The following is a 25,209-nucleotide window of genomic DNA, read 5'->3' on the forward strand; positions in this document are numbered from 1 at the left end:
GCATCTGTTAATTCACAACCATAGAATGAAATATATATATTTCATTCTATGGTTGTGAATTTAAACAAATACAGCGCTGTCTGCCTGTCACGCAAATGTTTACCAAAAGCTTCTTCAGCAAAATTTTTTAAAAACCTCTTCAGCCTATTTTACTGGCCAGAAACACAATCACAGAATTTTGAAGACAGGCATTGAGAAAAGGGTCTATCCCCTGCAGGGCCGGAGCGAAGGGGAACTGTGCCCAGGGCATGCGTGCACCCTGCGCCCCTGCCACACACCCCACCATGTCCCCATACTAGCGCGCACCCGGTGGATTGCACCCCCTGTCCCCTTGGTGCTACGCCACTGATCCTTTGGGAAAGTGGTCTTATGGCCACCCTAGTGGGACAAAATAAAAGCCAGAACAAGCTGAAATGGCCAGGGACAGGCGTTCAACAAATAATATTGTGTTAAAGACACTCCAGAACTATATTTGAGAAATCAAAATGTGGAGAGAGTATGCCTTTATTAACCCTTTCCAGGCCAAAATGCCTCCAGAACAGTACAGAACGGCTCAGAACAGGCATTAAATAAACAACAGGACCAAAAAACCCCACACGGGACACATTAAAAACACTCCAGAACAATATTTTAAAAATCAAAACCCAGAATGAGCACACATTTATTAACTCTTGCCAGGCCAAAATTCCCCTGGAACACCATTGAACGACCCAGAAAGGGTGTTAAACAAACCACAGCACTGCAAAATACAATGGCACACTGCAGAACAATAGTTTGGAAAGGAAAACATGAAAAACACACATATTTATTAACCATTAACCTCTCTGGCGAGGGGAACAAGGACGGAGGATTGGCCATGACAATTGGCTCTGGAACTCCACCAAATTTATTGGAACAGTATTAAGCAAACAATAGTATGGGGGAAAAATCATGGTATGCGTTAAAGACACATCAGAACAATTTTTTGGGAAGCCAGTTATTCCAAACAGCTCAGTCAGTTGCTTTCAGTGCTATCAATCGTGTTATGTTTCTGGATCAGTTGAGCAGAATTGGAAATGGAGGAGGGCCCGTGCATTAGCGGTTGCAATCCTATGTGTGTGTAGGTTTCCGAAGTGGTGCTTCTTGGCTGTTGCTTGACCTTTCTGCTATGAGGATCCACAGCGTTTTATTACTGATTTTAAATTCTGTTTAGTTGAGCTTGGATTTTTGTGAATTCTTTTAATATGCAATTCTAATGCAAAATATTAAAGATGGCCTTTTTTTTATTAAGAATGTTTGTGTGTTAAATTGTAAATTCATACTTCTTTGTATTAATGTGGCACACGTGTTCATTTTTGGTAGCATGCAAATATATTTGAAATGTAAAGGATCACTCAGGTAACTATTATTTTCTCAGATAACTATTCTTTAAACAAGCAACGGTATTAGTGGTCAGACCATAGTACATGTATAGTGTGCACAATTTGAATGTCTGGTTCAGCATGGCTCCAGAAGAGACAATATGGAGCGTATGACTAGACAGAAGTCAGCAGGTTGACTGGCAACTCCGTCTTTATGGCTTTAGATATAGCAATCATATCCCAAAACTCTGTTGCTCTTCTGCACTCCCACCAAATGTGTATAAATTTGGCCTTGCTAAACAACAATCCCCAATAGCCCCTTGATTAATTTTTGGAGGGGTTAATGACATAGCCTTTAAAAATATCTCTCCTTCTCCCTCTTTTCTGTGTGCAGCAGTGGCGTAGGAGGTTAAGAGCTCGTGTATCTAATCTGGAGGAACCGGGTTTGATTCCCAGCTCTGCCGCCTGAGCTGTGGAGGCTTCTCCGGGGAATTCAGATTAGCCTGTGCACTCCCACACATGCCAGATGGGTGACCTTGGGCTAGTCACAGCTTCTCGGAGCTCTCTCAGTCCCACCCACCTCACAGGGTGTTTGTTGTGAGGGGGGGAAGGGCAAGGAGATTGTAAGCCCCTTTGAGTCTCCTGCAGGAGAGAAAGGGGGGATATAAATCCAAACTCTTCTTCTTCTTCTTTTCTCCCCTGCTGCCTTCCTTCTTTCCTTTCCCATTTCCAGACACTGATATATCATTTGTAAAAAAATTTATTTATTTATTTATTTATTCCCTGCCCCACCTTCTCCAGCCCCACCTTCCCAGTCAGGGCCGCTGTCGCTTTCCCTCAGCCAGAGGTTCCCCCGGCAGAAGGCCACGAAGGGCCTTTCTGCGCCTGGCGAACTCCTGCCTGCCCGCCGTCCCGCCCTCCGTCCAGCTGTCGAGGCCCAGAAAACAACAACAACCGTTCTTGTGCCATTTGGTGAATCCCAATAAAAAGCATTATGAATGCGGGATTCTTCTTCTTCTCCAGAAAAACAACCCCGCCGCCCTCCTCCGTCGTTTCCCCCTCCCCGTTCGCTGGCACAGGCTCAGTTCGGGGCCGGCCATGGCCTCCCCACAGCGCCCCCTGCCGCCCCTGGCTCGGGAAGAGCCGCCGCCAGCTCGCTCGCTTGCTCGGTCGGTAGTTCTTCCGGCCTCCATCTTAGACTGGCTTCGGGGCCGGGGCGGCGGTTTCTGGTTGCTCCCGGGACGGCGGGGCTGCCTCGGGGCCCCTTGTTGCGCGGCCCCGGTGTGTGACGCGGCCGGGACGGCCTGCTGAGTCGAGGCCTGAGGCCGAAGCAGCCGTAGCAGCAGCTCCCCAGTGGACGGCGATGGACGCCCGGGCCCTGTCCGCCCCTCGACGCCGCTCCCCTTCCGCCCGCCGCAGCCGCTGAGCCCCCCCCCCCCCCCCCGCAACCGCCCCGCTCGCCCCTTCTCGCCGGCCCGATGGAGCCGCCGGTCACGCTCATCATCAAGGCGCCCAACCAGAAATACACCGACCAGGCCGTCAGCTGCTGCCTGGACTGGACCGTGGGCCGCCTCAAGAGCCACCTCGCCCAGGTCTACCCCAGCAAGCCGGTGAGAGCCCCCAGCCCCGCCGGCCCGTTGCTCCCCCGGCCGGAAGGCTGTCGGGAAGCCCTGCAGGAGAAACCGCGCAGGAGCCCCTGAAAGGGCTGCAGATTTATTTCGGCCACCATGTGGACAGGATGGAGCGGGGGCTGAGGAGGACCCCCCCCCCCGGGGACCCTGGGAGGAAAGGCTTGGAAATGGCCAGCCTGGAGGATGGGGAGATGTATTATATGGGGCAGTTTGGATAGTGCATTTTTGTTGCCATAAAGACATTTTACGCAGGTTTTAGCTCTGTCTGACTATTTGATTGTCTAGCAAACTATGTATCTACCAGTCAATCTGTGCATGTATCTATCTCTCAGGCTAGCTATCTAGCTCTCTCTCTCTCTGGCAATCTATCTATCTATCTACCTCTCAGGCAATATCTCTCTCTCTCTCTCTCTCTCTCAGGCTATCTATCTATCTATCTATCTATCTATCTATCTATCTATCTATCTATCTATCTATCTATCTATCTATCCATCCATCCATCCATCCATCCATCCATCCATCCATCCATCCATCCATCCATCCATCCATCCATCCATCCATCCATCCATCCATCCATCCATCCATCCATCCATCCATCCATCCATCCATCCATCCATCCATCCATCCATCCATCCATCCATCCATCCATCCAATCGACCCATCTACCTATCCACCCACCCACCCACCAAACCTCTCTCTGTCTCTATTCTTTGCAAGCTGCCCTGAGCTCAGCCTTGTTTGGGAATGAGCAGGATATAAGTCTAATAAAATAAAATAAGAGGAGATGGTGGGATTCAGCAGGTTCGCCCCACTTCGGCAGAACTGGTTGTTAAAACGGTGCTTGTAAGCAACCAGTTGTTTAATTATTTGAATCCCACCACTGGAGATGGAGCAGAGACATGGTTGCTCTTTTTAAGTATTTGGAGGTCTATCACTTAGAGGAGGGCAGGGAGCTGTTCCTGTGGGCAGCGGAGGAGAGGACTTGCAGTCATACTGTAGGTATAAACTACAGGGAGGAAGGGTCCGACTGGATATTAGGGGGGAAATTTATAGTAATTGTTGTGCAACAGGGTAATCCGCTACGCAGGGAGGTGCTGACCCCCCTTCCACCCAATTGGCAGTCTTTAAGCAGTGACTGGACAGACACTTGTCAGGGATTCTCTAGACCAGTGGTTCTCAATCTTTTTCCACTCATGTACTCTTGGTAACCCATTTCCCTAAAATTGTACCCCCATATTAGCAAACCCATTGCCTATTTTTTCACATACCCCCCAACACTCTGGTTCATACTCCTGGGGGCACACAAACCCTATGTTGGGAACCACTGCTCTAGGCTGATTCTGCATGGAGCAGGGAATTGGGCTAGATGGCCTGTATGGCCTCTTCCAACTCAATGATTCTATGAGCCCTCTCTTCATCGTATGCACCAGAGTGTACATCTCCAGCAGATACGTTTAAAGTGACAAGTAGATACATAAGATGTAGGTGCATGCTGTGTGCGTAGAGCAGGCTTAGAAGCTGGTGCTGGGAAAAAAGGGTTATCATTTAATGTGCTCATGGACTCCTTTTAAATTTTGCTGCAGTTGGCTAACACGGGCACTCCTCTGGAATTATTATCATGGCCCCTCCCCCCCACTGAATGTAATTGGTATTCCCTTTGCATGGTGTTTGTCACGGGAACTGTTTGTGCCAGGTTGCTGGTAGGGGCATAATGGACTGGAGCCAATAAACAAGGGAAGCGCTACTGGGCATCCTAGTCTCCCCACTTCTCCTTGCCCTGCAGTGCCTCAGAGGACGATAGGGGAGATCCTAGCTATGCCATGTCTCGGCACAACATGCAGCCCCTCATGCTCTGCCCTGCAGTGCTGAAATCTCTGTTCTCCAAGGAAGCAGTGGGGTTATTCCTTAGTGCCACACTGGGCAGCTCATCCACTAGCCCTGGTTCATTTTTCTGGGCTCTGAAATCAAGCCAAGCCAGGAGGATGCAGTGGTTAGAATGGCAGATCAGGACCCTTCTTAGCAGGACCAGATAAGCAGTGTCGTAACAGCCCTGTGGTATTCTGCCCTGGTGCAACTCCTGGTTGGGCAGCATGGGAATCTGCTCTTATCTTCCATATGGTGACTTCCTTTGTCTTGTCCTGGTATTCCACTGGCTGTCCTGGCCAGCCATTTCACTCACCCACGGCATGTTTCTTTGAATGTAAAGCCCAGAAAGGCCCTCATCCCCCACCCCCCCAACATCCTGTAAGCAACCACCTGTTCCCTTGTTAAAATACCTCCTTTCCAAGCTATCTCTCCCAGCCTGTGAGCGCCTCTCTCTACTTGGCACCTGCTGGGTAACACAATGGTTTGGCTTTGTGCTTTAACCTTGTCTGTTTTAAGCTATGTCCCAGCTGTGCACTCAGCTCATTCCTGACTTTTCACATCCTTGACCTGGTATTAACGGCTCATCTGCTGAAACTTTCCCCAGCATGATCCTGTTGAAGTCAGTGAGCTCTCCTTCCTCCTCCAGTTCCTGTCCACCTTTTTTCTCATATATACAATAGCTAGTTTTCTTTCCGAAATAAATACAACTTCAGTATATACCAGCAAGCTGTTGAACTTACAACCCCCGCCCCCACTTCACTCTCTGCTGAAAATTTGAGACATGTAGGTGAAATTAATATTGCTTTTGTCTTTCATTTGGCTTCAAGTCTTTCCTTCCACAGATGTGCCTTGCTTTTTGGAGAAAAACCTTTATTTATGCTCGGGAGTGTCAGAGAAAGCTAGTGGAAGAGATTTGGTAGCCATGGGGGTAGTTGATACATGGAATGCCTTAGGGGCCAGCCATTATTCTGAAACAGTTCTTAAGGAACAGTTCTCTAGACATAGTAGCTGGTTATTTTCAGAGGAGGAGCTGGTCGAACCCCATTCCCTTATTTGGCTGGTTGGATTTGAATGATCATACACAGATTTGTTAATTTATGTGTGTGTATGTATTGCTGTGTTAGTGTGTTCTCCTTATGCTTGTTCTGTTTGGAGCAGTGCACCTGGAAATACAAACTGGGGGCTAGGAACCACATGCCAAACAGTGTCTCAGTGACGAGGAACCTTTCTGCCTTGAAAGGAATCAAGTGTTCATATCTGTTAATAGTACAGTTTTTTAAAATATGTGACCACAATTTTTTTTCAAATAGCTGGGTAAAGAACAGCATTAGAAAATGACAGCAGTTAGCATTTACATGTCATACCATCTGGTTTTTTTTTTTTTGCTATACTTAATTTTCCCATTTTCTTTTTCTCCTTCTAAAGGTGTTATTATATAAGTTTCTAGAAGCACTGCTAGTATACCTGGTCCATGCCCATTTGAAAAAGCTGATTTCATCATCTTGTACTCGTGTACCCAAAGGTTTCACAGTTGATAGAAACACTATCCTGTGTTTACTTGCTTGGGAGTCAGCAGTTGAACAAATGAGACTTCCCAGTAAATAGACACAGGACCACTTCAAATGTTAGTGTAGTTTGAATTTCCTGACACATATACATTGCTTAGCATTTGGGGTCAAGTTGCAGCCGAGCTGCCCATAAGCTGGAGGAAGAGCAGTGCTGTGCAAAAGAGGAAGGGGGAAGTTTCCTCCTAGGGTTAACCCCAAGTGCCTCCTGGGGGCAAATGTCTGGGGGTGGCTCCTTGCCTTTGAGGAGCTTTTTGACGGTTGCACTGGCCTTCACAGAGGGAGGTGGCCAGTCCCTTGCAATAGTGGAACAGCATATGTACCACTTGGGATCCCAATCCTAGTGTAAGTTACCAAAGAGGAAGGCCATTGTAAGAATCAAGTGGAGACTCTTGCCCATATTATACTTGACTGTCCGAGATATGTGGTATCAGAAATTTCACTCCTTGTCTGGTCTTAGATAAATCTGTAAGTGACTCTGACAGTTCTGCCGTGGGGCTCCTGTTAGATAGCTCATCCGTTGTGCTCTTGGAAAAAAATAGCAAAAGTTCTCTTACAAGGGATGGAACTCTGTAAGTAACGTCTAATATTAGATACAGTTCTGTCTTTGTCTCGATTATATTTTCGCTCTGTACATCACACATTTCTTTCGGTAATGTATCAGATTTTATTTTATATGCCTAATAAAGGTTGTTGCTGTTGTTGAAGGCCACGGAGCTTGAGTGTTTATCTGATATGCAGCAGAGATTTTAGCCACCAGAATCAGCCCGGCAGAGATCTTTGCCACTGCCAGCCAGAATTGACACTACTGAGCTAGATGAACCAAATGTCAGACTTGGGACAAAGTGTCAGCTTATGCTCCAGTCTGGTTTTTAACTTTCTTGTATAGCAAGCACGGAAAAACTAGCGTTAATAAGTGGTCTTAAGTGTTGGAGCAGCTAGAAATATGTATGGCTTTGCTTTGCTCAGGAAACGCATGTGGTGTCTTAAATGTCTTTCAGCTGTATAAAACTTCAGTGCTTTATTGTATTTTTTTGTTCTTGCAAGAGAGAGACTGTATTCCTTGCTTGTATGCCGTTATCATTTCATTGCACTGAAATGGACTTCAACCGCAGACCTCCCACTACAGGGGAATTGTTGCTTTAGATTTTTTTCAAAAAGTATTGCTTCACATGCATACCTTGGAATTTAGCCACAACCAACACTTTTAAAAGGAAAAATAACGTTTTGTACTCTTCTGTGTCTCTCTATAGCAGGGGTGTCCAACTCTGGTGCCCCAGATGTTCATGGACTACTATTCCCATCAGCCCCTGCCAGAATGGCCAGTTGGTTGGACACCCCTGTCCTATAGGTATTCTTGGTCTCCTTCTTACAGATACTAGAGAAATTAGTACAAGAAGCATAGAGCTTAAGTGCTCTGTGCTTTCAACTGTGTGGACTAGCTTAATGAACTGAACCATGACTCTTGGTTAAGTTGGTATATAAAAAACGGCACCCTGAAAACCACTGGTGTGTATATCAAAGGTTAACCACTAAGATAGGAGTGTAAGCTGTTTTTACCTACAAATATTTCCAACTTTAGAACAATGGAGTTGAAAAAACATGATTCTTTTTTGTCCCATCCCTTAGTCAACAAAGGATCAGAGGCTGGTATATTCTGGCAGATTACTTCCTGATCACCTGCAGCTGAAAGATATACTCAGAAAAGTAAGCTTTATTTTTAACACTGTGCTTTAAGTTCACTTATTGCAATGCAAAAATAAGTTCTGTTGTATAATGGCTGTTGTTGTTCTGGAGCAGTTCATGCAGAAACTCTGTACCGAAAATGAATATAAAGTTGGGGGTGTTCTTGTTTGCATTGATTAAATAAATTTATGTGTCTAAGGAGTATCATTACTGTACAGACAGCAATCCTAATTGTGTGTGGTTAATTGAAAGTAGACAGGCAGCCAGATCCAGGTTGGGGGGAGGATTGTGCTGTAGGAGCAGTGGAGGGGCTGTGCCAGTGCATTTGCTCCTTCTGCCAGTGTATGGGGCACCCATGCCGGCAGGAGGAGTTAAAACACTGACATCCTGTTGCCCCACATCTCTGCAGTGGGTAAACCCGGAAATCTAGGCTGCTGTGGACACCATTGCTGAGGCGGGCAGGTTGGAGTGTTCCCTGGGGTGGAGCCAACTTGAATCAGTTTCCCCTGGTGTTCTAGCCTAGAAACTCTGGCCCCTAGCTCTGCAGACTTATACTACACAAAAGTGCAGCATAAGCTATCTTGTTCAATGGGGTGATTCGGGCAGCTGGAGGGATTTAAACTGTCCCTCTTTTCCACGTTTCCTATCTCTGACCGCCTCCGCACTTCCCCTTCCCCCCCCCCCCCCCCCCCCCCCCCGCAATGTGGATTGCTGTGTTAAACATTTGACTTGTGGAACAAGTACATATTTAACGGGGCAGTCCTATATGGAATTACTCCAATCTATGCTGTCTGCGATTGCAAGGTAGAATATTTAAATTTTACCATGCTGGTTAGCTTAAACTGCAAGTGCATCTGGAAGGTCCGGCATTCTGATTAACTTTGTTGGGTGGCCACAGCTAGAATGAACGCTTCCGCCCATTTTTTGAATTGCTGGCGCCTTCACTCATGACCCCTTTGCAATTGACGACAGATCTGCGGCCAGAAATGGTGGTGCAGGTCCTGCGTTTTTACAACGTGCTGGTGGGTCATGGCTTCTTCTGCAAGAGCAACGAAGAGTCCTGGTCCGTCTACAATTCCCATCGTCTGAAGGCACACGACGGGAGGGTGGTCTGCTCCTTCTTGCGTGAATACATCTGCCCATTGTGTTGTGCAAGTGCAGACCACGCGCACACAATATGCTACTGCCCCGTGCAACCCTGGGAGATGACCCGTGTGCTGCAGCGGATGCAACCAGATTGTGGAAGCATGCGTTGTGCTCCACAACATTTGTGAGGACGAGGGCCATGATGCTCTAGAGAGCGAGGCAGGGACTGGACCGCTGCTGACACAGATGGAGGAGCAGCGTCCGATTACAATGGCGGGGCAGGAAGGGGGTGGGTACGACCCTTGCGATGACACCCATCTCGCGGATGGCAGGGCTGTGCAAGATGCCCTGGCAACCTACCTGTACCAGTGCGAGGGGCATTGACACCTTCACCCGCAGTGTTCAGTGTCTGTGTCCATTTCGGATCCTGAAATTGACCTCTTTGCTACCACCTCTTTGATTTTACTTTATAAACTGCTTGTGAAACATGCCAATAAAAACCTTCATTTTGGAGCTATGGTAACGTCTTCTCTTCCACCTGACCCAGGGGATTGGTGGTTGGGTTCTGACAGGTGGGGCGGGAAGCAACCTTACTGCCCTGCTGGCCATCTCCCGTAGGAGCTGCCTGGCTCGCAGGCTGCGGCCCACCGTTTGGTGGCTGATCCTCCTTTCACAACATTTGGGGTGGAGAGGCCAAGTGGCCTATTGGCCTTCCCTGGTAGTTTTTCTGGGGATCGGTTCTTTTGGAACCAGGCAATTGTCCCTGCGCCAGCATGGGTCCATTAGGCTGTGTTCTCGGCTATTGTGCAATCCAAGCAGTGATGCTTTTGCCACATGATGGTCACCCTGCAAGAGAGCTCCTTATCCATGCGGACAGTGAACTCCCTTGCTCGGTGCCGGGTGAGACAGGCAGCTGCTGGGTTCCGAAATTCTGGCCCCTAGATGCCTGCCTGAGCAAAGGCGCAAGATCTACCTTCCCCAGCCATCACATCTAGCAGAGGGTGAGCACACGTGTTTGGCCGCAGGCGGCGGCTAAAGGTCCCTGACAAATGGGGAGCAGGGTTGCCTGGCTGATTTTTGCGTTTTTTGCCCTGTGCGTGCTGCTTTAGCCAGTGAATGGGCAGTACTGTTAATATTGCACACTGCATTGCCTTGGGCAAATGAGCTGATCCAGTAGTTGGTGCACTTTCCAGGCAGACTACGATTCCCACCGGCCCTGGCGGGTGAAAGCCAAGCACACCTGGGTTGCTGAACCTCGAAAACAGCAAGGAAGACTGCTCTATACTGTGGTCACAAGGAAATCAGCGTTGGACTGAGAATTGCCAGATCCGCTGATTGTTCTTAGTGCCCAGTGCATTCCCCAGGGCAAATTAGCTGATCTTGCGCCGAATTCCCGGGGTTACTAGCAGTCCCACCGGCCATGGCAGGCGAAAACCGAGCGCTCTAGGATTCTGAAACCTAGGGACCCTTCAGTTAGCAGGTGTTGAAATAAAATAAAAACAATAAGGTTGCTTGTAATAGTTGTCTATCTGCCAAAGAGTGTGGTCATGGTGACATCCAGATGTGGTGTTGTCGTGTGCTGCTGAGGGGTGATGGGGGGACGTAGTCTTTCTGCGGTCTTGTGCTCTGCATTGTCACCTCTGTCTTTTACACAAAAAGGGGGGGAAGCTTTTCTAGCGAGCTTCCCCTAAGGTAGAAAAATTGAGGCACCGACACTGTGGGCAGCGTCAGTCAATGCCGATGCCATCGGAACCTAGCAATTGACAGCTGGCTGAGTGGTGTTCTCTGTCCAGCAAAATGAGGCTGCTGAGCTTGGGTACTTTGGAAGCCAGGTGACCCAGTGGGGGCAAAGAGTTCTCTCGCCGTGCCATGGCTCCAAGTCTTGCCAGGCCCCTGAGAGACCCAGACTGCATGAGCCTGGCTGAGCGAGGAGGAAGGTTGTGCCTTCTTCACGCATGACCATCCAGGTATCAGTGAGCACCTGTGACTGGCCGCAAACCGCAGCGCCGTGTCCCGTAGCACAGCGCCATGTCGTCTCCTGTATGTTATAACAATGGTTTTCAACCCGTGCTCCTAGGAAGCAGAGTTCTGCTGTAATGGGCCATTGATGAGAAGGTTAGTCGTGCAGCCACCCCTGCAATGTGGCATAGTAGAGGCTGTGTACGAGAGCGTACTCAGTTTGCAAATGACTAACTGAACAAGGCTGGTTGGTGGCTGTGAGGCCCCCGGAACCCATTCTAGAACTCAGCTAAAATGTGCTGGGATTCTGCAGTAACATCCAGAAGTTGTATACCAGATTAATGGACAAATTTGAACTCTACGGCTTTATGACGCTCTCCCATCCATTTCCCGCTTTGTGGGTATTTGCTCTTTGAAGTGTTTTTAGCTGGAATTCTTTTGTGTTGGGAGTTTCTTTAGAAAAATACAAAATTTGATTTTCCTGCTGTTCCAGCTCCACAAAAATAATTGCAGCTGCAGGCCTTTTATTTTGAATACATATTTAGTTTGGATAGCATCCACTAAGTTTTTCACAGAGGTTGATTCATTTCTGTCTCACTAGTGAAGGGACTTACATTTGAGGTTATGTTCACAAGTTTTAATGAAGGTGAGAGTGTAGCTGTAATGTGAAGTGGTGTGTGACAGTGTAATTTCCTGATTTAGCTCCTTTTCATCTTTTTTTTGAAAAAGGAAACATAAGAATATGTCTTCTCAAGGATTGTTCTTATCCAGATAGATTTTTCTTCTATGTGTGCAAAAATATCTGACAGTCTTTCTAGAGTCCAATAATACTTGCTATAAAAGAGCAATTTATTTGATGCCTGTACCATTCAGTTATAATTAGGTTATAATTCAACGTGTCTGAAATCTGTCACATTCTGCTCTTAAAATCACTCATTTTTATTTTAGCAAGATGAGTATCATATGGTTCATCTAGTATGTTCTTCACGGACACCCCCAAGCTCTCCAGAGCCTGATACCCGTAGGGAAGACTCTAGATCATCAACATCTAGTAACGTCTTGGTAAGTTGGATTCGTACATGATGCATTTGTTAAGCCATTTTTAGTGTTTCTATCCCCATAATAACATGAGCACAGGGCATGTCAAGGTAGCATGTAAGCCATCAACTATTTATATCCGTTTCAAGTTCAAAAATATTCTCAGTTTGAGTTTTGTAACAAAACAGATGCAAACAGTATAAGCACATATAAGATACCCAGGATAGTTATTTTAAAACTTTTCCCTTTTTTTCTTTCCAATTATTATGAATTCTTAATCTTCCTTATGCTTAATATCCCTTTGTGTTTTGTGAAGAATAGTTCTGTATTCACAGGGAAACATTTAGTGAGAACGCATCTCATGTTGAAATATTTCTTTCTGTTTTGTTGTTCCTGCAATGGTTTTGTTACATTCCGCTCCTAGAGCAACTTCTCAGGTGATGATGTTCCTGTATAAATAGAATACCCCTTTTAATTAAGAAAATGCTGTCCTTTGTGTCAAAAGTTTCAGGCTTAACTTGCCAAGTTATTAGGCTGGGAATCTGGGTTCCATCGTTAAGTGTTTACAGGTTTTTTAAAAAGCACTTAAATTGTATTCAACCCATGGCCTGTGGTGTGTGAAATGCCTATTGATGTGACTGTGCTGACAACAAAATAATTTAGCAAGTACAAGCAGATGTCACAGACCAAGCAGAAATTTCTCATCACAGGGAGGCTATTTTGGGTAGCATCTCTGTGGCAATCATAATATGGCGTTGTCCTCCTGCTCACGTTGTTTTTATTTTCCTGTTTGCGTGACTGTTGAATTTACTTTGTGCGTGCTCCACCTTCCTCTCCGATGGGGCCACAAAGCATCTGAGGTTTTTCTCCTCTCCTCCATTCTGTCCTTGCCGCAGCCCTGTGTGTTAGGTTGGCTTGAGAATGGCTGTCCCAAGGTCTCCCAGGAAGCTTCCGTGGCAGAGTGGAGATCTGAACCTGAGTCTTCCAGATCCTAGCCCAACACTTTAACCACTACACCACGTGGGCTGTTGTGCCTGTGATGGGGAGGGGCCGTGGCTCAGTGAAAGAGCATCTACTTTGCATGCGGGAAGTCCCTGGTTCAATCCCTGGCATTTCCAATCTAAGAACAAGGATCAACTAGTTAGTGATAGGAAAGACCTCTACCTAAGGCACTGGAATGGTGATGCCAGTGTAAGTAGATAGTGCTGACCTTGGTAGAGCAGTGCTCCTGCGTCGGTGTCATGTAGCTTCATGTGGTGCTTTAGCTAGTACAGAGGTCTGCAACCTGCGGCTCTCCAGATGTTCATGGACTGCAAATCCCATCAGCCCCTGCCAGCATGGCCAAATGTGAATTGTAGTCCATGAACATCTGGCGAGCCGCAGGTTGCAGACCCCTGAGCTAGTAGAAGAAGAGTTGGGTTTTTATACCCTGCTTTTCTCTGCCTTTGGGGAGTCTCGAAGCAGCTTACAAACTCCTTTCCCCGCAACAGATACCTTGTGAGGTAGGTGGGGCTGAGAGAGTTCAGAGGGGACTGTGACTAGCCCAAGGCCACCCAGCAGGCTTCATGTGGAGGAGCAGGGAATCAAACCTGGTTCTCCAGATTAGAGTCTAGCGCTCTTAATCACCACACCATGCTGGATTCTGATTTCCCAGCATCTGGAATGGGTTGTAAATAGGAGGGAATGGCTGGTGTCAGGCAAATATTGGTGCCGTCAATACTTTAGGGGGACCAGATTGCTTAGCATAAATGTAGAATTCTCCGGTAGAAATTATTAAGGGCAGTTGCATTTTCTTTTAAGAGTTCAGAACGTTCAGGATCAACAACCCCTTCACCATCCCAAGAAACATTGCATTCAGCTACCAGCAGTAGCTCTGATGGTGTGAGACATCGGAATCTTCCGCAAGCCCAAAGCAATCCAACGCAGAGCCATCCTATCCCATACATAATGCAAGGGTAAGTAAAGCCCCTCATTGAAATATTTGCATTTGTTTCAGATGTATTGTAATAGCAACTCTTGCCACTTTATCTGGGCTGATTTGTTGATGATATGTCTCAGAGCAGGCTTGGAAGGACTTAGGGTTGGGTGGTTTCTCCTCCAGAGCTGGAAAGGAACAGCTACATGTAACGACCCTTTCCAAGTTTCAACTCTTACTGTGTATAATTTTGTAATATGCTCAGTGTTGCAACACCGAACCTTCAGCCAGTGAGCACACAGGATTCTCCTGGGGGTGGAGTCCATCTTAACTGGCAAAAATCCACCCGCTAAGATCAAAACTGGGGGGAAAAGAAAGGAACATTCAGTCGCTGCTATGGCCGCCGCGTCTCACGCCGCGCCCGTTTCAGCCGCGGCGGCTAAGAAGCGCCGCTCTGAGCAGCAGGATCCGCCGGCCCCTCACGAGCTACAATGCTCCCAGAGCGAGGCATTGACCGCTGCACCGCCATCCCCATGAACCTCCTCTGAACCGGATGAGTCAGAAGACGTGTACAGGCAAGAGATCGCCATGGGAGGGGGGAGCGGAACCGAAGTGGAATTAAGGGAAGATGCGGAGGAACAGTTGTTTAACCTCCAGAGCATGTCTGCTGCTCAGTTTGCTCAGCTTCTAAAGGCAGCAGTGTGGGAACAAATGGAGGCTTATCATCAGCGCCCAGAACAGGGACCTTCCATAGCCACCAAAAGCACCTTACCCACCCTTACCAGAAATCCTCCCACTTTAGGGCAGCCCAGGAATACCTTAGCCTTCCCGGGGGAGGAGGGCTTCAGTGGAGACAACAACAGCTGGCCCTTCCCCCCACCCACCCTTCTCCACACCCCAAACTGAACCTGGATCCCCCTCCCACCCCGAATTGATGCCAGACCCAACAGGAGAATGGCACTGAACCGCTCTCTCCCGCTGGGCCCGGCAACAACTGGCCTTATCCCCACCCCCTTCCCCGAAACCGAAGCTGGGTCTGGCGCCATTGCAACAGTGGTCCTTGCTGTCCTTCTGGGCCCTGTGGAAGCTGGCCCTTTTCCCGCTCGCCCTTCCACGTACCCCAACCCCTGCCTCCCCAGTCCCCCACTGACCCTCCCCCAGCCTGGGGCCCTGGATTCTGGCCATTTCAATAACTTGTGTACTCTGCGTGTAAACAACTTGTGTACTCTGTAAGAGGATTGTTTTTCCAAGTGAACTTGCTTTTTATTTATGGTTGCTGCCACGTCCTTGGAGAGCGCTCTGCATTAAGCAATCTTCTAAACACCCAGTGGCTTGCTTTCTGGATGCTTCTGTTCCATGGTAATCTGTAAAACAAACCTGCACTTTCCATAAGTCAAAGACATCATTCAATAAATCCTTGTTTTTCTGCTTGGACTGTACCAAGCTAACAGGGAAGGATTAAAAAATGTTATAGCTTGTAAGAAAGAGGAGGAGTGAAAAAATGAGAGTCAGAAACTGAGATTATTCTGTCTCCTGTTCATTTAGAAAGCTATGAACAAACATGTTTTGTTTTACCAAACAACTAGCGTGTACTCTTGTCCAGAAAATACGTGAATTACAGAACTGGAGATCTACTTTAAAAATCCACTCTGGTGAACCAGGCCTTCAGTGAATTTAGTGTTGAATTGGCCCACTGACTTGCTTTGAAATCCTTAACATCCTCCCTTTTAGTATGCCGTCAGCCTTCCCCACAAGTGACCTGCTTAACTTCCTAGTGTGCTTTGTAAAAGACATTTAGAAATTGTTCCTTGCAAAGAAAAAAACTTTTTGCAGAAGAAACAATGGGGGGGGGGGGGCAATATTTATTTCCTCATTCCTTCTGCCTCTTGTTTCCTTGCCTTCTCCGCAGTCTGATGTTCCTTCTTGACTGAACACATAGTGAACTAGTGAGGTCTCCTGTGGCATCTTGGAGCCAATTTTCTTTCCAAGATACAATTGTGGTCTGATGCAATACGGTTGCATCAACTGACGATGCGAGCAGCACGCTTGCTGCTGTTGCCCCTGGAAGTTAACACGAGACCTCTCCATCCCAAACAACCTTTTGAAGAAATGCGAGTTGCCGTGGGCTTTCTGTCATGCCGGCGGCTTCTTAAACCACTGTGGCATTTGGCCTCGCTGACTCAGTCCTCACCCCGTGGCTGTCTTTAGCACACTCTGTTGGTATGCTTTGTTGGCATAAGGTCACGCACACAGTGCTTATTCCTAAATACTATTTGAGAAGCTTTGCTCCATATTGAAGCCGACCACATCCTTGGTATACTCGACCTGTGTCAGTATTGTTTCAGGTAGGTCCAGCAGCTGATTGTGGTCTACTGCAGTCAAGGATGGGGTGAGGATACTGTGCTCAAAAACTCATACGTAAAGGTTACAACGAAGAACATTCTGCCATGTAGTCACGGGCAACGGCAGAGATTTTTGCCAGCCTTGTTTTTGTTTTGTTTTGTTTTTTTGCCTCCACTTATCTAGATCAGGGGTCTGCAACCTGCGGCTCTCCAGATGTTCATGGACTACAATTCCCATCAGCCCCTGCCAGCAAGGCCAATTACAGGTTGCAGACCCCTGATCTAGATGGAAGGCACAGATCTCACTTTTAATGCTACTTCTCTCAAGAAGCAGTCCTACTGTGGTTGTACTGAAATACTGTACATTACATAATATTTATTTACTTCATTTATATTTCACTTTTCTCCTCTGTAGGGACCCATGGAAGCCGCCTTCATTCTCCCTTTCTCTATTTTATTCTCGCTACAACCCCACCGATAGGATAGGCTGTCTGTGTGTGGCCGGCCCAAGGTCTGGCAGCAAGCTTCCCCAGCAAAGCAGAGATTTAAATGTAGGTCTCTCAGATGCTATCCAAGCACTGTAGCACTCTGGCATATTCAGACGTGTGAACTTGGTGGAACTCTAGAGAGTCTACAACGTTAGGAGGGCAACATTGTGTAGTGGTCGGAGTGTCTGACTAGCATTTGGGAGATCCAGGCTCAAATTCCCACTCTGCCATTGGAGGCTTGCTAGGTGGTCCCAGTGGACCAGTCACTCAGTTTCAGCCTAACATACCTCACAAAGTCATTGTAATAATCTAGAGGAGAAAGGGGGAACGTGATAAGATGCGTTGAGTTCTCAAGGGGGAGGAAAGTGTGGTATAATTGGGGTGCTGTGTGGCTTCCGGGCTGTATGGCCGTGTTCTAGCAGCATTCTCTCCTGACGTTTCACCTGCATCTGTGGCTGGCATCTTCAGAGGTTCCTCAATGCCAGTCACAGATGCAGGCGAAACGTCAGGAGAGAATGCTGCTAGAACACAGCCATACAGCCCGGAAGCCACACAGCACCCCAGTGATTCCGGCCATGAAAGCCTTCGACAATACATTGTGGTATAATTCTTGGAAGCGTTTTCTAAGCGCATTCAGGAAACTGGCATATGAAATGGCCACGGGGTCTGGCTGCTTTTCACCTTGACAGATCTGGCCTAAAATCAGATGCTCATTTCTCCCACATTTCTCTTTGCGGGAAAAGATGTCTCCACCAAGTAACAACCATTCATGTGATTGGTTTGATTTCTCTATAGCAACGTAGGCGACCAGCTCCCTGGGCAAGGAGTGCCGGCTGGGTTCCCCGTGTATCCTGCTTTCAGCCCACTTCAGATGATATGGTGGCAGCAGATGTATGCACGGCAGTACTATATGCAGTAGTAAGTATACATGGTGTGTCCTTTCAACTGACACTGCAGCGCTGGGGCAAAGCCTCACAGTCTTGCCTTCGTCTTCTTCATTGCATGGCTTTAAGTCATAGGTGTCAAACTCGCGGCCCTCCAGATGTTATGGACTATAGTTCCCATTATCCCCTGTCAGCATGAGTTTGACACCTGTGCTTTAAGTGAACTGGATTAGAAGCATCACTTCTTCAGAGTGCTCACCACAAATTGCTCCACCTGAAAAAAAATTGGGTTTGTCTGTGCATGCCCTTATTTTTGGTGGCTGACTCAGGCGAAGGAAACATTACCCATCATAGAATCCTAGAGTTGGAAGAGACCCCAAGGGCCATCAAGTCCAACCCCCTGTAATGTAGGAACACACAATCAAAGCACTCCTGACAAATGGCCATTGAGCCTCTTTTTAAAAGCCTCCAAAGAAGGAGACTCCACCACATTCTGAGGTTGTGCGTTCCACTGTCGAACAGCCCTTAACTGTCAGGAAGTTTTTCCCTGATGGTTAGGTGGAATCTCTTTTCCTTCACCTTGAACCCAGGTGACTCCTGCTCAGCATTCTTTCATGATGGGAAGGGTTTTTGTAGAACTTGGCTTCCCAATCCTTCTCTGTTGCTGGCTTGTCCCTTATGAGCAGTTTTGGGAACTTACCCTTGTACAGCCAAAGGATCGGAGAGATGTTTTGCTTCCTACCTTGATAATCTTCTGCTTGCTTTGTAATGTGTAGCCCACTTTGGCCAACTGGAACATGGGCTTCCTTGCTAGGGTCATTTTAAAATGAGACAGAAGGAAAAGCCCCATGTTCATCCCCTCTTACGGAGAGCCAGCGTGGTGCAGTGGTTAAGAGTAGTTGCACTCTAATCTGGAGAACCGGGTTGATTCCCCGCTGTGCCACTTGAGCTGTGGAGGCTTATCTGGTGAACCAGATTAGCTTGTGAACTCCAGCACATGCCAGCTGGGTGACCTTGGGCTAGTCACAGTTCTTTGGAGTTCTCACAGCCCCATCCGCCTCACAGGGTGTCTGTTGTGAGGGAGGAAGGGAAAGGAGTATGTAAACCCCTTTGAGTCTCCGTACAGGAGAGAAAGGCGGGGGGGGGGGGGGATATAAATCCAAACTCTTCTTCTTGTTTTTGCCTAGCTTCAGCCTTTGATTAAATATATTGCATGTGTAACAGACAACAGTTTGAAATGATGTAAGAGTTTGTCATCCCTGAGCAATTGCTCTTGCAAGTCAGTGTTTAGTTTTTTAATTGTTATCTGGAGTAGCTCCAGTGTTCAGTACACAAGATCTTGCTTATAATATCAAGTGGAACGCAGCAGGTCCTTCGTTTCAGTCCTGTACTTCACTATCTGATTCTTGTACAGGGCATTATTATTAACTCATCAAGGTAGTTGACCCCACATTAATTTAAAGTAATTGCAGCTGGCCTTTGGAATGAAGCAATGTTTTCCAAAAATTTCCTGCCAGGGCTGGATGTGTGTTTGGAATTGCAGTTTTTGGGTTAGGACTTGGGAGACTCAAAGTTCGGGTTCCTGTTCCATCATGGGTGCTTGATAGGTGATCTTGGGCCCATTACTCTCTCAGTCTTACTTCAGAGGATGGTTGTTGTGAGGGTAAATTGGAGAATGATGATGTAAGTAGGCTTGGTCAATACCCCAGAAATTCGGTAAAATTCGTATTTGGATTTATTCGGGCATAAAATTGTCTGTATGCCCGAATAAGACAAATAACATATTCAGACACACCTGAATATTTGGGTCTGTCTAATTTTGGGGGGAATGGGGGGGTCCATAACTTTGAACCAAACTTCACCAAACTTGGGTGGTATCATCAGGAGAGTCTCCGGATTATACTCTGAAATTTTGGTGCCACTAGCTTTAAAAATGTGCCCCCCTGCAGGCCCAAATGTGAAAAACCACCAAAACCCCCCCCCCCCCCAGCCCAAATACCTTGCATTCTGATTTGTTCATATTTGTGCAGGACATATTCGGCCTATTTTGGCCTGAATATGCCCAAATTCGTCCAGATTCGGGCTGAATCCGGTATTTGTTGCACCCAAATCTCCAAGCCTAGATGTAAGGTGCTTTGCATCTCCACTGTGACAGAAATCAGGATATAAATAAACAAAGCACCTGCTGATGCTTTCGCAGGAAGAAGGGGAAAAGTATGGGCAAGTACTGATGTGTTTAGCAATCACTTTTTTTATCAGGATAATTTTTTTCTAACCATGACGGTCTCCATCTGAGACAGTTCCCACAGAGTAGACTCTGTCAAAGAGAGTCTCAGCCCCCTTCCGCACATGCGGAATAATGCACTTTGAATCCACTTTCACAATGGTTTGCAAGTGGGTTTTGCTATTCCGCACAGTCAAATCCAGCTGCAAAGTGCATTGGAAGTGGATTGAAAGTGCATTATTCTGCACGTGCGGAAGGGGCCCAAGTGGTGAATTAGATGTTGAAGTTGTTACAGGCTGGATTGTCCGCATGTTGACCCGTTGTTTGAATGATCTGTCCGCATGAGACATGGGTCGAGATCAAAGCTCATTTTGTCTTGACGTATTACGGAGCTGTCATGGTACAGTGAGCCACAATCCTGCCATGTCATTCAGATGACCGACCGTCATGCCCGAGAAACATCCCCATAAAGCTTTCATCCTGCCTGTGGCCATCTCAGCAGGGTTTTTTTTTCCTTAAATGAAGCCCAAGTTTTTTCAGTGGAGGCGCTGATGGGAAACTGTAATCTACCATCCTTCCTTTGTGAAGTACTGAGTGTTGTTTGTCTGGGGTGCCTTGGGCCCCCCTTCTGCACATGCAGAATAACACACTTTCAATGCACTTTGCAGCTGGATTTGACTGTGCGGAATAGCAAAATCCAGTTGCAAACAATTGTGAAAGTGGATTGAAAGTGCATTATTCTGCATGTGCGGAAGGGGCCTTGGTGGTACACTTCCGTGGGTAAAAGTGGCTGTTCTGGATAAGGGCCAAGTGAGGAAAACTGGCCTTTGGAATTAGTATCTTTTCGACTTCAAGGGTACTTTTAAACCTGGTAAGAGGTGACAAAGTGGGCAAAATAGATACCCAACTTCACAGGACATTCCACACTGCAATGAAGAGAAATACTTCTTATTGTGACATGCCTCTGAAGATGCCAGCCGTAGATGCAGGCGAAATGTTAGGAGCAAAATCTGTCAGACCACGACCACACAACGCGGAAAACCCGCAACGCCCAGTTGGTTCCGGTTGTGAAAGCCTTCAGCGATACATATTCGTTGGCAATTGTGAGCTATAAAAATGTGTACATGAACAGCTGCTCAGCGGTTCACTTCTAACTCTTGTGTGTTTGTGTTACAGCCAAGCTGCAGTTTCAGCCCAGGCCACACCCAGCTCAGAGTCGGCCAGCCCTTCAGCCCCGCAGCCTGCAAATTCTGAGCATGCTCCGACCAATGAGCCCCCCGCAGCACCAAATGTAGCCGCCCAGGAGAACAGGCCTGTCAATCAAAATGTCCAGATGAATGCGCAGGGAGGCCCGGTAATGAACGAGGAGGACTTCAATCAAGACTGGCTGGACTGGATGTACATGGTTTCCAGAGCAGCTATCCTCCTTAGCATTGTATATTTTTATTCCTCCTTCAGTCGGTTTGTGATGGTGATGGGAGCCGTGTTACTGGTGTGCCTGTGAGTCAATACTTGGTATTTCCCCCCCTGCATCTAAAGCACTTTGCACGCATTATCTCAGTGTTGTTTGCCGGGAAATTGCGAGGCATGCTAGTATGAGTACGTCTAATGTTGCATGTGAAGGACTGAAGGGGAGAAAGAGTAACTTGCCCTAGGTGATATTTGAACTTGGGATGTCCCTTTGTTCCAGCAGTGGCGTAGTGGTTAAGAGCGGGTGCATTCTAATCTGGAGGAACCGGGTTTGATTCCCCACTCTGCTACCTGAGCTGTGGAGGCTTATCTGAATTCAGATTAGCTTGTGCACTCCCACACACGCCAGCTGGGTGACCTTGGGCTAGTCACAGTTCTTCTGAGCTCTCTCAGCCCCACCTACCTCACAGGGTGTTTGTTGTGAGGGGGGAAAGGCAAGGAGATTGTAAGCCCCTTTGAATCTTCTACAGGAGAGAAAGGGGGGATATAAATCCAAACTCCTCCTCCTCCTCCTCCTCCTCCTCCTCCTCTTTCTAAAATATCGTATACAACAACTATCACCCTTCTGCTCTCCCCTCACACCCACCACCTTGCCCGACATTTCAAATACTTTTCACAACTTAGCGTTGATCACCAACTTTAACTGATGCAACACCAGTCTTCTAAAAGTTAAGTGTTGTTTTTAAAAATTCAAATTTAACTTTATGGTCTTAAAAATGCTTTGTGTGCAGTGTATTGCCTTTATTTTGTGCTTTTACAAAACTAAGGTCAGTTGCTTGAAATCTCATAATATTCATCAGTTTAACGCACAGGGGTTTAGATTAAAAACATGTTTTGGTTTTTTTCCAAGTAGCTTTCAGAAATGCCTAAATGTTTCATACGGGTTTTTCTGAAAGCTGGTGTAAAAAAGGACCCATATGGTGTGCCTTGGTGGTTAGAGTATCAGTCTAGTGCTGGAGAAATGTGGGTTCAGTTCCTCACTTAGCCATGAAGCCCGATTATACCCTGCTTTACTTCTATTATGAAACTTAGAGCTGCATACATAGAAGCCCCAGGAGGTCTCCAATCTAGGCACTGAATAAACTGAGACCTGCTCCATGTGCATTTCAAAATTACACTGAGACAGGAGTGTCCAACTCTGGCCCTCCAGATGTTCATGGACTGCGATTCCCATCAGCAGAAGCGAAGGCTCTCGCACGTTTACCAGGTGTGCAGATTTTACAGAACAGGTGATTTAAGATCTCAGTTGTACTTGAAGGCTAATGGTGGCCAGGTTTTGTCCACTAAGGGTTATCTTGCACAGCTTTTAATGAAAGCGAAAATAACATTCCTACATACTGAATTAAGGATTTTTTAAAGTGACGTGACATCTGCTCCTGTGTATTTGTATTCATTATCTTGAAATGTACGGAGGAGAGATGAAAGAGTGGTTTCCTTTGAATAAACTAGATGGCATGAACCTTGATTGCTCTGCTATCTAGGCTGACAATTAAAATTTTGATGTCAGAGCGGAGGGAAAATTAACACGGAGTTCTGTGAAGTGTTTACTTTGCCAGTGGCGAGAACACTCCATCCAGACCTCTTTTTGTCTGCCGTAATCACCGTTTTTCAAAGTTCTTGTGCGTCACTCTGTTCCTAAAGTGAGGGGGTTTTAAAGTTAGGGGATTTCATTGCAAGATTTCAAGCAGATGACTTGTTTGTCGTTGTCGTCCCTTTGCGTGTTAATTTGGTCCGCAGCATCCTTGGCTTAGCCAGGTCCGTGAATTCAAATGGCGTTCTGTGTTTTGTTTTTAATTTGAATGAAACAGACACCAAGCCGGGTGGTTTCCATTCAGGCAAGATGGAATTCAGCAGCCTGCTGCAAACAATAACGCAGATGTGAACCATGATGGGCAAAACGTGAATAATGCCGGACTTGAAGAGATGGTAAGTGGAAACAGGTTGAGGCACTTTTTTATTTTTAAGTCTAGAAGGGTGGTGCAGACTTGGGGGGGGGGGGGAGTCGCAGTGAAGTGGTACCGCATAATAAGAACCTTGCTGGATCAAACCGGTGGTCCATCTCATTCAACATTTTGTTTCAAATGGTGGTCATCTATTTGCCCTGTGGGGTGGGGAACAAACAGGTCATAAGGGCCTTTAAAGCCCTTAAGAACATAAGAACTAGCCTGCTGGATCAGACCAGAGTCCATCTAGTTCAGCACTCTGCTACTTGCAGTGGCCCACCAGGTGCCTTTGGAAGCTCACATGCAGGATGAGAAAGCAAAGGCCTTCTGCTGCTGCTGCTGCTCCCGAGCACCTGGTCTGCTAAGGCATTTGCAATCTCAGATCAAGGAGGATCAAGATTGGTAGCCATAGATCGACTCTGGTGTCTTCTCATGATGTCCCGTAGCACTGGGGTTTAGAGATTTCCTGTACATACTTTGCATGCAGAAAGTCCCAGGTTTCATTTTGGGCATCTCTGGAAATGAATGCAGAAGAATGCCTGAGATTCTAGGGAGCTGCAGTTGCTCAGAGGAGACCATCCTGGACTCGATGGGGTTGATACAGGATGTTCATATCTTCATACCTTCATGTGTATTGGCAGTCGCTTTTCACTGTTGAGCCCTGTTCTTTTCAAGGTTACACAACGAGAGAAAGGTTATTGTCATGATTTAGATAGGTAGCGTTAATCGTGGTTTCTTCCTTATCAGTGCTGTGCTTGCTTGTCAAACTTTTTCCCTGCAGTCTGTCACAACTCTTGAGAAAACAGAATACGGCAGTGTTGGTGAACCTTTTAGAGACTGAGTGCCAAGGGTAGAGCGAGGGGAAACTGCACCTGGGGCACATGTGTGTCTTGTGCCCCTTCAACGCCCCCACCCTGCCCTGGAATGCCCCCGGAATGTCCCAAAACACCCTGCCCTGCTCCCAAAACACCCTTGCCACACCCCTGCAGGGGCGCAGACCCAGTACATCATGTACCTCTCGCCCCCTTGGCGCTATGCCACTGCTGAGTGCCCAAACTGGGGCGACAATGCATGTGCCCACAAAGAGGGCTCTGAGTGCCACCTCTGGCACCTGTGCCATAGGTTCGCCACCACTGGAATAGGGTATTCCACATGGGGGAAAGTATCCATTAATATGGCATGTATCCCTCAGATTAAAACAGTTATATCACTCAGAGCATTTCTTTTGTCAAGGAGCGCCTTATGGACGACGGAATCGACGAAGACAGCGGCGAAGATGCAGCCGACGTGAACGCAGAGCCACATCCGGGATTTATGGCTTCCGCTTGGTCCTTCATCACCACCTTTTTTACATCCCTCATTCCTGAAGGGCCGCCTCCGGTTGGCAACTAGGCTAAGGGCAAGCGGAGAGCGATAGAACAGTTGTGCTTAAAAGTGGACGTTGACTCTAGTGGAATTTTAAATACAGTGCAATTTCAAAAGATTTATAATGTAAACTTTCTGATCATGGTGTAAAGGACAATGTGTATTTCCCCCTCCCTTCCAGCTTCCTCACGCGTATAAATATTTTAAGCAACAGCGGACTACTTAACAAAATGCTTTTTAAAAGGTTCTTCTTTCCCTAAAGAAGAATAAAACATACAAAAAAACCGGTCTTCCATGTTTTGTTTGAACCGTGTGAACTCCGAGACGAGGAGTTTGTAGTCGATGTGTTGCCTCATCCCTCGAAGGAGCTATTTAAATTACAAAATGAAATTCTTTACAAAAAAAGA

The 25,209-nt window shown here is 47.0% G+C and overlaps 1 protein-coding gene across 2 annotated transcripts; it reads left to right on the forward strand.

The window, feature by feature from the left end:
* The first annotated feature begins 2,489 nt into the window (after positions 1–2,489).
* HERPUD2 (HERPUD family member 2) lies at positions 2,490–25,209 on the forward strand. 2 transcript variants are annotated; one of them, XM_048511462.1, is made up of 8 exons: positions 2,490–2,950; positions 8,032–8,109; positions 12,082–12,195; positions 13,972–14,126; positions 17,712–17,834; positions 21,201–21,524; positions 23,303–23,420; positions 24,671–25,209. In XM_048511462.1, exons 1-8 carry the CDS (start codon positions 2,819–2,821, stop codon positions 24,827–24,829), a joined length of 1,203 nt encoding a protein of 400 aa, XP_048367419.1. In that variant the 5' UTR covers positions 2,490–2,818; the 3' UTR covers positions 24,830–25,209. The 2 variants fall into 2 exon arrangements, with proteins under 2 accessions (XP_048367419.1, XP_048367420.1); XM_048511463.1 differs by lacking the exon at positions 8,032–8,109.

This window comes from Sphaerodactylus townsendi, linkage group LG11, assembly GCF_021028975.2.
Source record: "Sphaerodactylus townsendi isolate TG3544 linkage group LG11, MPM_Stown_v2.3, whole genome shotgun sequence".
Lineage (NCBI taxonomy): Eukaryota > Metazoa > Chordata > Lepidosauria > Squamata > Sphaerodactylidae > Sphaerodactylus > Sphaerodactylus townsendi.

Coding starts and splice junctions, on each gene's coding strand:
- HERPUD2 (XM_048511462.1), top strand. CDS start 2,819: ATGGAGCCGCCGGTCACGCTCATCATCAAGGCGCCCAACCAGAAATAC. Junction 2,951..8,031: donor AGGTCTACCCCAGCAAGCCG/GTGAGAGCCCCC, acceptor CCCATCCCTTAG/TCAACAAAGGATCAGAGGCT. Junction 17,835..21,200: donor CGGCAGTACTATATGCAGTA/GTAAGTATACAT, acceptor TTTGTGTTACAG/CCAAGCTGCAGTTTCAGCCC.